At 28.6% G+C, this 17,089-nt stretch overlaps 2 protein-coding genes and 1 long non-coding RNA gene across 6 annotated transcripts in view; 2 read left to right on the forward strand and 1 right to left on the reverse strand.

The window, feature by feature from the left end:
* Positions 1 to 3,997, forward strand: part of Cht6 (Chitinase 6) — a 17,690-nt gene extending 13,693 nt beyond the window's left edge. The window contains exons 14-17 of the mRNA XM_035093571.1: positions 747 to 1,826; positions 2,398 to 2,503; positions 2,584 to 2,709; positions 3,186 to 3,997. Coding sequence (XP_034949462.1) covers positions 747 to 1,826; positions 2,398 to 2,503; positions 2,584 to 2,709; positions 3,186 to 3,670 — 1,797 coding nt within the window. The 3' untranslated portion in view covers positions 3,671 to 3,997. The remainder of the gene's footprint in view (positions 1 to 746; positions 1,827 to 2,397; positions 2,504 to 2,583; positions 2,710 to 3,185) is intronic.
* The window catches only part of LOC118073220 (uncharacterized), a 26,504-nt gene extending 11,766 nt beyond the window's left edge, over positions 1 to 14,738 (reverse strand). The window contains exons 1-2 of the long non-coding RNA XR_004691082.1: positions 14,651 to 14,738; positions 13,292 to 13,559 (exon numbers count right to left, since the gene is read on the reverse strand). This is a non-coding gene — a long non-coding RNA (uncharacterized lncRNA). The remainder of the gene's footprint in view (positions 1 to 13,291; positions 13,560 to 14,650) is intronic.
* Positions 8,262 to 16,439, forward strand: pxb. 4 transcript variants are annotated; one of them, XR_004691081.1, is made up of 8 exons: positions 8,262 to 8,410; positions 9,075 to 9,252; positions 9,384 to 9,496; positions 10,286 to 10,535; positions 12,549 to 12,669; positions 12,778 to 13,059; positions 13,377 to 15,101; positions 16,145 to 16,439. XR_004691081.1 is itself a non-coding variant. In XM_035093579.1 (7 exons), the coding sequence occupies exons 1-7, from the start codon at positions 8,367 to 8,369 to the stop codon at positions 13,979 to 13,981; spliced, it is 1,653 nt and encodes a 550-aa protein (XP_034949470.1). In that variant the 5' UTR covers positions 8,262 to 8,366; the 3' UTR covers positions 13,982 to 15,095. The 4 variants fall into 4 exon arrangements, 2 of the variants coding, with proteins under 2 accessions (XP_034949470.1, XP_034949471.1); XR_004691080.1 differs by having other exon boundaries at positions 10,286 to 10,505; positions 12,778 to 13,119; XM_035093579.1 differs by lacking the exon at positions 16,145 to 16,439 and having other exon boundaries at positions 12,778 to 13,119; positions 13,377 to 15,095.
* Positions 16,440 to 17,089: the final 650 nt, after the last annotated feature.

The raw sequence follows: 17,089 nt of genomic DNA on the forward strand, positions 1-17,089 counted from the left end.
TAACGACTCTACCATCAGTTAATGATGATAACGCTGTAGAATTGACGACACCTTCCTCAAAACCTCAAGTAACTCGGCTTGTCACATCAATCGCTGAATCAGGAACCACAGAAAGACATAAAATTCTCATTAGGACGAGAGTCTCTTCAGTAAAGACAATGACGAAAGTACCTGTTAATAATAAAGACAATTTAAATAACATTGACAAGAAAATTTTATTTGACGAATCACGACATGTATCACTAAATGAAATTCACGAGCCAACAGAACGTGTGCCTGAAAAATCAACGCTACCAATTGAAAGCGAATTTGCACGAAGGCCACGTTATTATTTTATAACAGAACCATCGATTGAATCATCAACCATTGCTATTGAGTCAGTGTTTAATGATTTAATTAATAATAAAAAACATCAGCTTTAAACTCTAAAGACTTATTTACAAAGATTAAATATTTTAATGTATTTGTTTTTTGTTAATGAATTAATTAAATAATTAAATAGTTGTTAAATATGTTGAAACTCTTTATATAAACGATCATCGATCATCAAATCTTTCATTTAAAAATATCTTCTTGACCAAAGGAACACTTTCTGCAATGCTGTTGCATGTTAACGACTTATCTCGACTCTAAACGTCGAAACAGTCACTTCTGCTTTTTCTACACTACAACAAAAATTGTGACAAACAAATATTTATCAACAAAATGAATAATTGTTGTTATTTCCAATGGTTATCATTTTTCAGGTTGAAAATACTCAGGAACTTCCTACTCTGAAGAGTCTGATTAGTAATAATAATCAGATTAATAATGATAGAGATCATATTGAAAATACATTTAGTGAATTTAAAATAATTAATGATAATAATAATCCTGATATTAACATTCAGAATGATAAAAATTATGAATTCGAAGATGAAAATTCTGAAATTCTCAATGTTGAAGAAAATTTTCACGGTATTAAAATCCCTGTAAGGATCATTGATGACCAAAATAAAGAAATTAATCACCAGTTTGCTGTTCTTCAGCTTCCTAGAAGTTCAATTAATTCCAGTCTGCGTGGAAATATTTTTAAAATTGAGATAATTGATAAACAAAATGAAAAGATATTTAAAAATCCTTTTCAGCTAGAAATTAATGATAAATTACTCGATAATGATCATGATAATAATGATGACCATAGTAATAATCAGGAAACTGCATTAGAAAGAAAAATAAGAGAAGAAGATTCAACAGTTAAAAATAATTTCAATGATTTTAATCCAACGTCTATTAGACCAACTACTATAAGACGACCTGAAATATTAATTCCCAAGTCTCAGAACTCTCTTCGAGGATTCTTCATTACTAAGAATCTTGACGACATCACTGAAGCTGTAACTGAAGATACAACTGAGTCAGATAAAGAATTGGAAATAGATTTACCTTTAGAAGTAGTTACAACTATGAATGAATTTAATTCAGAAAATAACTTGATTGATAAAACAACTGGTTTTCTTCAAAGTACTTCTTCGTTTATTGATGATAATTTTTCTTCTGTTGATTCCACTACGATTAACAGCATAAAAATTCAAAAGAATGCTGATTTTGAAGAAGAAATATTAACAAATAATATGACATCTGTAAATAGTACTGAAAATAGTAAAACACTTATCACCAAAAATACAACATTGTTAAATAGTCCTAAAGAAGCTGAAGAGAAAATTTCATCAGCTGTAGAAGGAAACATATCACCAAAAAATAAATGGAGGAAGCGGTTAATACGGAAGAGACTAAAGGTACCGGAGTTGGAGGATGATCAGACAATTGCTGAGACTGAGCTTGAAGTGAGTGTACAGGAAGTTAAATAACTACTGGAAACAATCAAATAGCAAATTATTATTATAATAATAATATTAATAATCATAATGATAGTAATTATAAAAATAATAATTTATACGGGTCTGCCTTCTATAAATCGCGTATAAATAAAATAAAACCACTCTATAAATAAAATAGAAGCTAAAAAATAACACGAAAAGTTTTTTTCAATGGCTCAGGATGCTAACAAATCATCACCCATCAAGACTGTCTTCTAACGCTATCATGTCTTCAATATAGTAAGAAAAAAAGGGGGATGTGTTATAAGATTTCAAGCTTCGTCACATCTGGATGATTCTTCGTACTACTCAAATAACAATCTTTTGTCTTTATATATCTTATGAGGAACTGCTTCAAGCGTATTCATCGCAAGTTGATGATAAACGCAATGCTTTTTCTTCTTATTTACAGTCTTTTTACAGTTCTTATTAACGCTTGCGAATAGAATTTTATCTTTTTATCTAATCGATTTCCAACTTTTATTCAAGAATATCTTCTCAATTACTGACAAATCTATAAATCAATCATTTAAAACAGGTTAATCAAGTGAGGAATTCTGGTGCTTCATTAAGAAAACCTGGGAATGTTGTAAGACATGATGGATCTGATCGACCAAAAGTTATTACACGTAATCCAACAGTTGGTGAGTTTAATTATTATAGTAAAGATAATTATAAAATGCTGAAATATTTTCTAAGTATTTATAATTATTTAATGAAACAGGTGAAACTAAGTCTGATAGACGAAACACAAATAAAACAAAATCAGAAACATTTGATCAAAGTAGTCGAGCTCAAGAACTAGAAGTATCTGTAGCAGATCCACCTAATGATTCTACAACACAACCAAGTACGTAAGAAGTAAATTGTATTCAATTACTATAAATTAAATTTTTTTTTACCAATTATATGTTATATCAAAGTTCTTTTTCACTCTGTCTCGTTTAAAAACTCTTACTTCATGGTTTCTTTATCACTCTTTTCTATTTCTATTGGTGTCATAACGTCTTTAATTAATCTCAACTGATTTCTCCCTCAGCTGAAAATAGTGCAAGAAATGTTACATCATTGAACTAACAAATAATCACCAGTCACCCAACGAAATTCATCGATGCGCCAGAAACTCTGCGAATCATCTACTTCTCTTCATAACTCTTCTTCCTCCTTTTATCTTTTTTTTTTTTATAAATAATATTTTATTATTAATTTATACTTGTATATAAACTATACTATATCTATTTTTATTCACTAACGATCATTCTAACTGCTGAATCATCAAGAAAAAAAAGAATTTTATTATCGATGTCTACCTTACGATCATATCAGGTAAAAAAAAATCATCAAGATTCAGAGAAAGTCAAAGATATACTATTGACACAAGATCAGCGGATAAAACTGATGTACCAGTACCTACTAAAACAACTCCATCATCATCATCTATAAGACGACAACAAAGACCTAGAAATAGTAACAAAAGTAAACTTATCGAAACTACTTCCACAAGACCACGCCAACCAGCTGTAATTGATTATGATTATTATCTTGACGAAGAAGTTCAACTATCTCTACAACGTGAACTAAAGGATAAACTTTACGTAACTCGAGAAGGTGGTGTACGATGTCTAGATCAAGGCAACTTTGCTCATCCTACTTCTTGTAAAAAATTCATAAACTGTGCACGAATGGTCAATGGCCATATGATTGCTACAGAATACACGTGCCCAGATAGATTATCATTTGATCCAATTGGAGGAATTTGTAATTGGTCTGCTGGACTTGGCTGTAAAAAATCATTAACTTCATTTGTTTGATAAATTAATGTTGTATAAAATATGTATTTTATTTCGTAACAATTTCGACAATATAATGGCATTATATAAAACGTGATTATTATAAACTTTATATGTTTTTTTGAAGATAAAAACAATGAGAAATCCAGAATACAGTTGGAATTTGATTAAAGTTAGCAATGATGACTAATTAATCAGGATTAGATTTTTTTATTGTATTAACTTGGTAGCCATATACATTGTATGTTAATTCTAAGCACATGTCGTGATATTATCGTGTAATGTATCAGTTTTTTAAATTTGTATATACTAATTTGTGTAAATAAATATATAACGAATGTATTAATAAAGCAATCAATAAAAAACTGATTGTATGAAATAATGATTATAATTTTTTTGTTAATAATGTGGTCATTATTTAAATAATGAAGTAAAAAATTTTTATAATATTTTTTTTAATATACTTAAATTAATGGAAGGCAGGTTATAAATAAAAACAACACCAAATAAACTTATATCATTAAAATTTATTATATTAAGTATTAGATGCATAAAATATGATTAAAAAAATGCAATTAAAATTCTTTATTAGATTTAACATAACAGTTGTAAACAGAAATAAATAATATAAAATATTGATACAGATGATACAATTTATACATAAACTAAAATAAATAAAAAACTATTTACATATTTACAAGTTAACTTAAAATACAATTACCAGTTAACAAAATCAATTCGTCTCGTGATTCGAATTCTTTTAGTAAACTGATCAATAGCTATTTTTTTCTCTTCATCGGATAGGAAACTAGTTATATATTCAATGCATTCAGTTGGAAGTGGTGGTAATTCTTTTTCTTTAAAGAAGAAATTGAATAATTTGAATGTGACTGTTTCTAATTTTATTTTCTTTAAAGCAACCGTAAATTTATTTCTAATTAATTCCGCATATCCAGGAAAGCTATCTGAGCGGTACAGTAGTGCTTTGAGGTTCTCCTGAAAGACTTCATTCCGGACTAATTGTATAGCTTTTTGGTCGGTACAGGTAAGGAAGCGTAAGAGGGTGATATGACAATCGCCGATATTGGTGATTTTGACAAAATCGATCTCCTCGTCGATACATTTAATAACGTCGTCGTGCAACTTGCATACCCGATGGCTGTTTTCTACAAGATCTCTCAAACAGATGGGAAGTCCAATCCGATGAAGCCGATGAATGTGGTTTTGAAGTAGGTGAAATGTGTAAAGTTTAAGCAACTTGAAATCTTTTGTGTATAAAAATGAATTTTCTCCAAGGATGTAGTTCTCCACTTCAACCATGGCGAGGTCGAACGGTGTCATACTCTGAGAGTTAATCGCATCTACTCGTGCTCCGTTAGCTAGCAGCGCTAGAAGAGCACCAGGTGATCCAGTAAAAGCTGCATAATGAAGAACAGAATAATGATGACTCGTACTTGCATTTACGTCTGCGCCATGAGTAATGAATAGTCTGACGATTTTGGTTAAAGCATTATTCCTATGCGGGTTCAAATTCCTGAAAATATTTTCCATATCTTCTCTAGCTGCGAAGTGTAATACAGAAAAACCGTACACATCGGAATCCATCACATTTGCTCCATATTTTAGAAGAAGTTTAATGATGTGTACGTTTTTTAACTCAGCAGCAATTAATATAGGTGTTTGTCCGTAATAATCACGGCTGTGAATGTTAGCACCGTACTCTAAAAGTAATCGGACCATTTTTGCCTCTCCAGTTGATACAGCAATATGCAGTATGTTTTCCGTTTCATTCTTATTCAGATTATATATGATTTCAAAGTTAGGACTAACACCCAGCTGGAACAGATTCAGAACAGCCTCACAATGACCATTGTAAATGGCTTTGTGGATCAGATCAGGATTTATTTTCGCTGGTTGTAAAGTAAATCCATACTTGTAAAGTAACTTTACAAGTCTTTTCGAACAATTACCAGACCTGTGGATTGAGTTTACAAGAGCTTGCTGATTTTGGTGGAGGTTGAGACTAGGCTTGTACGCCAGAATACACCTGATGATTCTGATATTTCCTCTTAACGCAGCGTAGGTCAGGAGCGAAGTATCAAAATCAATGAGAGTATCAGGGCTTAACCCATTGTCCATTAGATAGCGAAGAACACAAAGACGGTTATTGATGATAGCAACACAAATTGCAGGCAGCACACCAGGCGACTTGGCGAAAATATCGGCTCCATAATCGATCAACAATATGGCCATGGCACTGCTTCTTACAGACAAGGCAAAATGGAGTGGAAAACAGCCTTTCCAATTTCCGGAAACGTAACATTGATTTGGATCTGCTTCATGTTCGAGTAAAAACCTTACCATCTCGATGTCGTTTATTAGAAGAGCGATTTGAAGGGCGGTGAAGCCATCAGTATCTCTGAAGTATGTATTTTGTTTGTTCACCAAATAATTTTTTAAACAACTGTAGTCTCTTGACTCGATGGCTTCTCGCATACTTAGCGGACGCGTAATTTCTTGAAATGGTTTCATTATTAATGATGTATGCACTTTACACTTCACCAATGACGCTGTAAATTTGGCACTTAATATTGCTTTGAAAGCTTTAAAAACAAACTTGAGCTGTTTCACTACAAAGGCAAAAACCTTTTTGGAAGAATTGCTAGAAATACATGGGCCTTTTATCGGCCAAGAATTTCTATGGTTTATGGAGGGGTTGTTGGGTCAGTAGTGGGGAAAAAAAGCATGTTTTTGGTCGTGAAGCAATGTAAGCAACCATGAAAATTATCAAATTTACGTTGGAATTTTTCTTTTTTCCATGTTTTAATTTAAGATACATAATTTCCTTTAATCATTTTCATTTTGTACAAATATCTCTAACTATTTTGGGACTTGAAAAAAATTATCTCAATCCTCGTTTAAGTTGAGATTTCATTTTATAAAAACGTAAATTTACGGGTTACCAAGTAAGCTTTGTCTTTAAAAATTGTAAAAACAATGCTCCCTAACACTTTCGAAAAGAAGAAAGCATTCCAATTTGTAAATTCAAGGAAAGTGCACGGAACGAAGAATTGAATATATTACCCTGCTATTCAAAGTAACCCAGGTACCCTACGCAAACAAAGTAAAGTTTACCCTACAAGATGGTACAATTTTTTCTTCTGTTTTGTGAAAAGTTCGTTTCTCATGGGGCAGCTTATGATGTAATTATTCTTCAGGTATAAATGTGCCTGCATTCTGCACCCATAAACATTAATAAGTGTGAGTAAGCAAATATTCATTTAGGAAGCTCATAAAAATCAAATAGGCCCTGGTTTCTTGGCTCTCGACTATGATGACTAATTTCTTAATTGTTTATAATTATAATGCAGAATATTAGCCTTTCTTATCTTTGTAACTATTATAAAATGATGTTTTAATGAATGTACTCATTTCAGACTGAATCAGATATGACTGTAAAATTATTTTACTCAGAGTAATCCTACTTACTATTGAACATTCCCAATTTATTGAAATTTACTGCCAAATTTATTGCTATATTCCTGTAGAAATAATTTTTATTATCATTTGAATTTAAAAGTTCATTAAAATCTAATCATAAGAACAAATGAGTTAACCTCTTGACGATTTTAGATAAATTCTTCTCTTTCTTTGCTTCAAAAAAATAAAAATGGTCGATTTCTGTTTTGGAGTAGACATAGATTATCAAGATTTCTAGAAATTCCAGACACCTTTTAGTACTGGTGAAGAATGAAGACGAACATTAAAATGTAGATAATTCATTTGTATGCCTACTTCAACATGATATAGATAGCATATCTGTCATATTAAAACTTATTTATTTCTTCTCATTTTTCATTTTATTGTATTGAAGGATGAATACTGAAGTCGGTCCAGGTGTATCAACATGCTTACAATTGTAGTTACTTTGTCAACAATCGATAAGTAATAACTCGTTCAGTGCTCCTTCGGTGTTGCAGGGTGCATTTAAAATGACGTTTCCAAGCATCAAATCGATACTCCCCTCTTCTCAGATTACTGTTCATTTTCTTATGGTATATGTTCAGTATGTATGTGTATATCTAGATTTTCCTCGTAGTGGGATGAACGTTGATAATGCGCTGTGCGATACAGTAACGATAGAAGGGAAGAATCATTAAAGCAGTGGCTTTGCCTGGGTATTTTTGTCGATAAATTCATAGCAACAGTATAAATTCACACAAAGTTGAGTGAAAACCTGATTGTGATACTTTACACATGCACAAAATCAAAAAAATAAAAACTGTTTTGCAAATATAAAATAATAATAATAATAATTACAAAAATGTTTTTGATTATTAATTTAAATTTTCGTTACTAATATTATCTAAAATATAAAATAAATTATTGTGCAATGAACTGTGTAAATGTTCATTGATGTATATTTATTATTGTGATATTTTTTTACTGTAATTAAAATAGACTGCTAACTGAAAAATCAATTCAATCTAAACAGATTTTTTTAATAACAACATACTAAATTGTTTATAACTAACGTTTAAAAAAATTCAAACGAGTGCAATTATTTTAATCATCTAATAATAATGATAAACTAGTCTATAATGAACAGTATTTTTAGATAAAATCTGGAGTATTTTTAAAAAATTGAAAAGACATTAAAAATTGATGATAATATTTAATAATAAATATAATATCAAGAATTAAATAAATTTTCGAAATGTTTTCACTGCAGACTGATGTGATGATGATCGAATTTTTAAGGTAAAGAATTATTCTATTATAATAGTCATAATAATGAAAAATATTAATTTTGTATTAATAATCCATCTATTTGCTTCCATTTGTAGCATCCCATGTGCCTGCTTTTGTCCATTAATATATCATAATATGTCAAATGTATTTATTGATTTTGAAGTCCACTACGGGAGTCATGTTGTAGCCTATGGATAGAATAGAATTATATGTATGAATTATGTCCATACATGAACTCTATATATAACTGATATTTATTATAAATTTTTACATCAAAAACTCTTAAATAAATTGAATTCATAACTTTCTATTTTATCAAATTCAACTTATCTTTGCATAGAAACAATGACACTCATTAATAATGCATTACAATTGAATTCAAAATTCAATTGAATCTCTGATAGATATTTAGATTGTATAATAAAGAATCTTTCTATTCAATCCAAATAATAAAAATAAATGGATTTAGTCATTTTGATGTACTTGTTCTGCATATTCAAATAGTTTGGACATGTTCAATAACTTCAAAGTCAATAATCATTTGCATTTGTTAAAATAAATTAACATCTCAGTTAGAGGCATTCCCATCAGACTTCGATGACATAAATGTGATTATTGTCTTTACAATTTTATTACATTGAATATTAATATTTTGTACATATTTTATTTTCAGTACATTGAAGCAGAAAATGCCAAAATTAGAAAAATTGGAAAATTTAAATTGTCCAGAATGTTCAGGACCTCCACCTCTATTTCGAGTACCACCGCCACCACGGCCTCCTTTTTTAACAGAAGCTTCAATTTGTTCAGAAGCACCTTTGGCAGAACTTGAAGACTGTATTGCTATGCCAGTAAGTAATTGATGGTTCAATATAAAAAAAATACATCATCACAAGTATCAAGAATTTATAAGATGTTGATCTTTATTCATTGTCAATCTATACGATAGATAATATAACTACTGTCAAACTTAATTTTTCAGATGATTGATGCATCCTACCATGCCAATCCTTCTTTGCAAAATACAGCGCTAATCATAGCATGTACTGTCATTTTATTGCTCATGGCAGCAATAGTTTCAGTTGTGTTTTGGAAGTAAGTACTTTTATTTTGCATATACATTTTGGTGATTCAGTTAATTAGAGAGCACATCATTTTCTAACTTCATTAAACAATCTCGAATCTAGTTAATGCACAAAAGTTAGGTACGAAACTTTAACGGAAATAATCCTTATTAGTTCCAAAGGTACAGAAACTAATGCGATTACTTTATAATAGAAGAAATTTATAGTTACTAAGACTAGTAAATAGAAACTTAATTAAAGTTGATATTATCAACTTTGCTCATGTTAGTGCGTGTACCAAGTTATTGATTTTTTATTAGAGAATATTAGACTGAATTCAATTTTTACACGGAGAAAACTGAGATAAAGAGAGATATTGGAGTAGAAAAGAGAGATTTTCAATCCAATTGAAACCATTCGGAAGTATCAATATAATTATTTTTAATATCATCATGAAAGAGAATATTTTTTTCTAGAAAGTCTTCAACAGTCTCATTCTGCTCTAATATCTTTTATTCTTGTTTTTTCCAATAATGACAAGTCTTGTGATTAATGTTTCAATTATCATTTTATTTTTTTTTAAATCAAGATGCAATTAATGTATTTTATTGTTTATTTATTGTGTTTATTCATTGAATATATTTATTATAATTTGTATATTATTTATATATTTTTTTGTATAATATGACATTAATAAATTCTGAATTTATTTTATTTTTATTTATTATTTATCCTTTTTCATTTATTTTTTAGATTAAATATTTCAAAATAAAACACATAACTATTGATAAAAACAATACGCTTTTAATCTCTATTATAGACATAAAAGGAAAGTCCAAAATCTCCTCCCTTGCAAGAGTGCAGTGGCTGTAACTGCAACCACAAATCAAACTAGAGTTTTGCCAAATGGTCAAACCTTAACAAGCTCTAGTAATATTACTGGAAACACACGACTGTACGAAGATTTAATAGAAAATATGCCACGCTCTCAAATTCACAATCATTTGACAATCCAACCCAGGATCCAACCCACGATTGAGGTACGAGGTACAAATTCCTCAAGGCAGCAGGTGAGCGAGTTCATTTCACCACCGCATCGGGTCGACTATGTTAATTATCGTAATTCACAATCAAATATTTGCACTACTCGATTGTCAACGAAAATGAACCTTGGTGGTGGATATCACATACTGCAGACTCATTTGTCAGAATCACCAGATGCACCGATAATGACCAATATTACGTTGCATCCTAATTTTATGAATGATTTTTACCAACAATCTACCAATACGTCTTTGTCAAACCCACAATTAGCATTAACATTATGTTCAAATAATCCAGTATTTAATTTAGAAAACATTTCTCGATTTCTAAAATTTCCTTTATTAATAAATCATTATGATTCCGATAAGAAAAAATATTCCACCAATTTGAATGCTGTACCCGAAGCTTTTAATCATTCATATTTTACCTCAGTAGTGGAGCTTGCTAATTGTAACTTATTAGTCGGAAAGCAATTTTTGAAAAATAATATTGATGATATTAAAGATAGTCAGAATAATGACTCAAGTATCAAAAATAGTATTTGCATTGATAGAAATAAATTACTATTAACTACTAATTCTAAAAAAAGTACATATTCAGAAGCAGGAACTAGTGATAAAAATGATAAATTAACTTTAAAAATTCATCACACTCACGATCAGCAAAATATGCAGCAATATAATAGTAAATATTTTCGAAAAAGTATTCTTTATAATATATCGAATTATAAAAAAATTAAAGGCATAGTTAAAAAATATTCTCATCTAATTCCTACTCGTAGAAAGACGACGTCTCAAACAATTGTAAATTTCCTTCCCTACGAGACTAAAGATGAAATTTGCCCACTTTGTACGATACAAAATATTCATTATCTTCTCTTGTTACCTGATAAATCCTAGATGTAATCATTCAAAATTCATTAATTTACTTATTCAACAACACTTGATTGAAATGTATGCAATGCAAAATTAAAACACTCTCCGATACTAGACTTTTTAAAGTTTTATCTTGATTACTTATAATTATTTTTACTCTGAAAATTTTTTAATCTATATCGACTCTAACTTTCAACATTACTTGGGAAAAATGCAATTAATGATTTTCGGTCAATGAGTCTTTTATTTTTAAATATCCATTTTTTCCCCAGTATATTTTATTAAATATCTAAATATTTTTTTAAAATTACTAGATTGTATTATCTATTTTTCTATAACTTCTAATTAAATGAAATAAAAAGAAGAAAATACAAAGTATGAATCTAACTCACATCACATTATTGATCAGTATTAATTATTTCAGAACTTGAATACTTCTAGCATAAGCATAAAAATAAATATTACATTTATTAAAAATAAAAAATGACTCTAAAAAAAAAGAATTTTACGAGTTTTATCTTTTAGAAGAATAATAAGACATTAATTACAATTTAATTGTAAAGGTTTTAAATATTTCAGAGTAAACTTAATCATGAGTAGCAAACATTATCCACTGTAAACTATGTAGGAACATTACTTTCCATAAGGTATCCTTTAGATTTAAGAATTAATTTAAATATTGGAATATCCTTCTACACAGATAAACATAAAGTTATATGATAGCAACAAACATACAGTATAAGTTTCCTTCACAAAAACTCACGTTGTGTATATATAAAGAGTGTAATATTCAATATGAACGTGTATTCTAATCATTAAATTATTATAGACTACTAGAATTTAACAAATAATAAAATATAACTATATTCACGGTACTAAACATGAATTTAATCAATATTTATTTTTATTAGAATAAATAACTTTATAATGAGCAATGTGGCTGTTATTATTTAAAGTATCAATAAGAATGACAATGAGAATTTTTTAATAAAAAAAAAAAAAAAGGTTTTATAAATCTCAATTTCATCCCTTAAAATAAAATTCAATAAGATTAACAAGAATCGGATATTTTTTATTAGAATGAAAATCGGCTGCTTTGTGCTTAAAAATTTTTCTCATCACTATACTTTTAATGAAAGTACAATTTATATATCTTCACTGTAGATGATTGATGTCAATAAGGAGAAGAGCATCGATCGAGGAAGTTTTACTTGTAGCAGTCCTGGACCAGATCTGTATGGATCACAAGATCTTTACAATCCAGTTTATGAAGAATTATGTAATGGTAATTTTAAATATAGACTATGATTAAAAATACCAATACTTTATTTCTATTCGATCAATAGAAATATATATATCACCAAGTTAAATAAATAATTATGATTTGTTCCAGGTGACAATCATTTGAATACTGATGACGAAGGAGAAGTAAATCCTCAAAAGTATTCACACCATCATCGATTATCGATTAATTTAAAATCAGGAAGTGAAGATGAATTTGCTGAAGATGAGCTATCAGTAGGTGAACCTTCAGAATCAAGAATGCTTACATTGTCTATAACACCAAGATCGTGGGGTACATGTCCTAATGTAACCAATAAATCATCAAGAGATCGCAGAGGTAGAAGTCCAAGGAGCTTAGATGAACGAAAAAACAATAAAAGTCACGATGTTGGTGAGTTCCATGAAGGAATGCTCCTAGATGCTCTACTTCACTTTTATCCTAATGTTGCAGGTAAATAGCACTTTCCTTACACAGTAGATATTTCCTTACACATTATCCTATAAAAACCATTGGGAAAATTGCTTTGGAATTACCTGCTGTCCAATTATTGATAAAAAAGTCTTACAAAAAGTATAGATAAATCGTCTGCTTTTTTTTGTTAGTAAAAATAGATTTGGCTTACCTATTGAAATACACTGCTTATCCACTTAAACAATTTTATATGAATAAAGTTATTCACAGTTTAATATGAATTTTCCAATATTTAGGTATTGTTGGATCAAAGAATAATTCAAATGCCAATGAAGCAAGCAAATCCGCAACAACATTAGCTCATAAACTGCCATATTTTTTGCCATCTGCTCCAACTATGCAATCAATTCACAAAGATGATGAAAATCCATATGAAAGTGTTCCAGTTTTAGGTCCTTTACACCATTATTCAAGTCACACTAAAACAAATAGAGAAAAACATCACAAAATGTCAACAATGGACCATTACGATAAATATCCTCATTACGGTTCCAAATATTTTGGATTTAATTCAGACAATATGGCTCCTATTTATACTCAAGTTGGAAGTGATTATTCAGAAACATATTCTCAAACAATTGATAAATTATCTTACAATGATAATAGATACGCACAACCTGTTTATTTCATGTCAAAAGATCCTTCATCTCGTGGGCTTTATCAAAGTCAACCTGACAGTAGTTTTGGAAGTGACAGCGGTTATAGTCATAATACGTCTAGTGGTGCAACCACATATACCAATGGTATACGAAGCAGTACCACACGAGCAAATCATCGTAAAGACAAACATCGAAATTCAGACCATTCTCATCATTCAGCTGATTTTATATTTTCGCAATAAGCAAACACAATATTATACGTCACGTCAAAAACATTAAAAAAAAAGTACTATCTCTTAGATTTATATAACGTGGAAAGTTTATTGATTCTAGTAATCATCAAAAATGATTTATTTACTGATTATAATTTCAGTACTAGTCATTATGAATAAAAATTAGGTATTTGACACAGCAAGTAGATTTAAGGAATTTTTAATAAGTATTATATTAACATAATCTCCCTAAAGTAGTATTATTCTTCTTTCTTATTCGAAAAATAGTAAACGTACTTTATCACACATATTGCAAGCTTAGTGATCAGTGGAAGTTGATGTTACTTCTTTATGAATATTAATGTTGTGTAATTAGTATATAAAGTTCGGAAATTCATAGGATTTGTTGTACTCATTGTTAGGTAGTTTAATATGTCAGTTTCTTTATCAAGAATCCGATGTTATTTCAATTATAAATATTATCATGCAGATCATTAACTCAAAGACTACATTAGCACCATGGCATCATTAAGATTGCTAAATTTAATTATAATAACTTATACAGTTAGCCACGATAATAAAGTAATTAAAGTGAAATTTAAGTCTATCTTACTTGCACAGGCCTTCAGGAATGTGCCCTATTCTTATAATACAATGCTTATAAAGCTTGCTTCTAACAACGAGTAGAGTTTAACTCACCTTTTTTACGCTACCAAGACTTTATTTCAATCAGATTAGTCATTTTGATGTCAATACCGACAGATATGTACATCTTTTTATAATTTTACTGTAGATAAGACTGAGTATTATTATTATTATTAATAATGAAATATCCTACTGATTTTAGTTTTAGTTTTATTTATGTAAAATATATTATCAGACTGAATCTATAATAAATGTATATCATGTGTATTCTTTCAACACAACAAGAAGAAAACTAATAAATTTATATAACTGTATTGTATTGAGACTTTGAAAAAATTCGATGAGGTTAGAAACTACTTGATATATATACACTAATTTTTTTGCAAGTGGCTTGAATTCCTGTTGCCATTGTTCAAACGCTACTGAAGCAGATGGTATTTATATATTGTTCAGATGAAGAAGAATGTTGATATAATTTTTTTCGAGAGAATCCTCAATGTAATAGGTAAGTGTTATAATACATATTTCTTTCTATTTTCTAAATATTGTTATAAAATCATTTTTTAAGAATATTTGTTATATTTACAGATAAAAAAAAGATTTTTGAATTTTCAAAATTATTTTTATATTTTTTTCAGTTGATCGTCAAAATAAAATAACAATTGAGATATCTTGATTTATTTATTTATTTTGCGAGATACGATATCAACATGATTTAAAACAAATTGATCAATTTTTTATTAACACCAAAAATTATGACAAATGTTTGAGAATTTAATTTCTTAATTGTTATTAATATCTATGGTAAACTACAAAATTTTTGTAAAATTATTAAATGTCTCTTTTTAAAAATTATTCCATTAACTTTGGTATGACAATATAATACAAAGATATAAGTCTTATCAAGGCAGTATATTCATAATTGATACTCTTAAAAAAGCGTAATGTTTTATTTAATTTTTAATATCAATTATCAAAATCCTGTAAATTATTGAATAAATATAATTCTTCTTTCATATTCTTATTTTAAGATAATTTTTTTTTTCTTGCTTATTAAAGTAATTTACATGATAATTTTATTATAAGGTAATTAATTTTTTCACAGTATTAAAAATGTTTTAGATATTTATTTAAATTGTATATTAATAAATTAATAATTGAGATCATGTTTTAACATTTAATTATCAAAATAAATAAAAAAAATATTCAAACAACAATATTCATTAAAAAGTAATTTTTTAAATATCAAAAACATTAGTCTAATAATAAAAATTTTATCTTACATAAAATGCTCCTATCTGATGGAGTTTATCATTTTAAGTCATTTGAAAGCATATAAAAAATTTATTTATTGTTTATTGAAAAAACCATGTCAGCATTTAAGTTAAAGGAATCGTGGTCTTTTATTCGTTAATTGCGCTGCAACATTTAAAAGCATGATTACATGTTCAGAATCAGTTTGTGATCTTCTAGATGATTTTGCTTCATAGGAATTTTGATCATTCTCAAGAATAGAACGTCTACATGCATCATACATTTGTTCTGCAGGTTCAGGAGATATATCAGATTGCACATTATTAGAAAGTATTGCAGCATGGGTATGCCGAACAGTTGAACGACATCCATGAGGAGCCTGTTGAGCAACAAAATCTCTTCTTATTATATTAGGCTCTTTCAGAGATGCATGAATTAATCTCCCTGCAGGATCATCGGTTGACAAGTGACAGTAGTGTAGAAGATTTTGCCAGATGCGTGCGAATCGAAATGTATGCACCCATGGTCGTGTAAAAAATCTGAAGCAAATAAATCAAAAGAAAGATAAATCAATACATCAAATAAAAAAGTGAATAAAATTATTAGTGAGGACAGAAATAAAATAACACAAATCTGTATTATTTAAATCACATTTGACATAATGCTTTTTTCAGCAAAAAAAATTGTTAAGGATAAAAAAGAAGAAAAATGCTTGAAAAAATTGATGGGGAAATTTTTAAAAGAATCCAGGAAAAACCAATGAAAAATGGAATTTAGATATCAAAAAATTAATTGAAATATCTACGCATCTAATTAATTTTTTTATCGTTTCCTTATTATGATATGTAATTCCTCTAAATGAGGAACTTTTACTAGGAAACAAAGAATTTTTACAGCTAAACAACATATTCATTGTTAGCACATTCAACTTACTTCCATGATGCAACGAAAATTGTAGTAGTGACGAAAAGTGAAACAATGACGTATATAATTATGAGTGCTTCATTTTGCACTGTAGGAGTATTATGATATGGTACACCAATTAACTGTAAGGAAACATAAATGTTATACAATATTTTATGAAAGAAAATTTATCTTATGTTACAATTATAAAAGATATTCTAAAAATTTCTTTAACATTTATTAAATAAAAAAAAATATTTAATTTTATATCCTGAATATTTCTACTCAAATATCAAACCTACCAGAAATTTTACTTTATCAAGAGCTATTTATATT

Source organism: Chelonus insularis, unplaced genomic scaffold (assembly GCF_013357705.1).
Source record: "Chelonus insularis isolate UGA/USDA-ARS -01 unplaced genomic scaffold, ASM1335770v1 scaffold_277_pilon, whole genome shotgun sequence".
NCBI classification, from domain to species: Eukaryota; Metazoa; Arthropoda; class Insecta; order Hymenoptera; family Braconidae; genus Chelonus; species Chelonus insularis.

Excerpts from the sequence above, each read along its gene's own strand:
- pxb (XM_035093579.1), top strand. The coding sequence starts at position 8,367 with ATGTTTTCACTGCAGACTGATGTGATGATGATCGAATTTTTAAG. Across the intron at positions 8,411-9,074 it reads ATGATGATCGAATTTTTAAG|TACATTGAAGCAGAAAATGC; the intron begins GTAAAGAATTAT and ends TTTTATTTTCAG. Across the intron at positions 12,670-12,777 it reads TTATGAAGAATTATGTAATG|GTGACAATCATTTGAATACT; the intron begins GTAATTTTAAAT and ends GATTTGTTCCAG.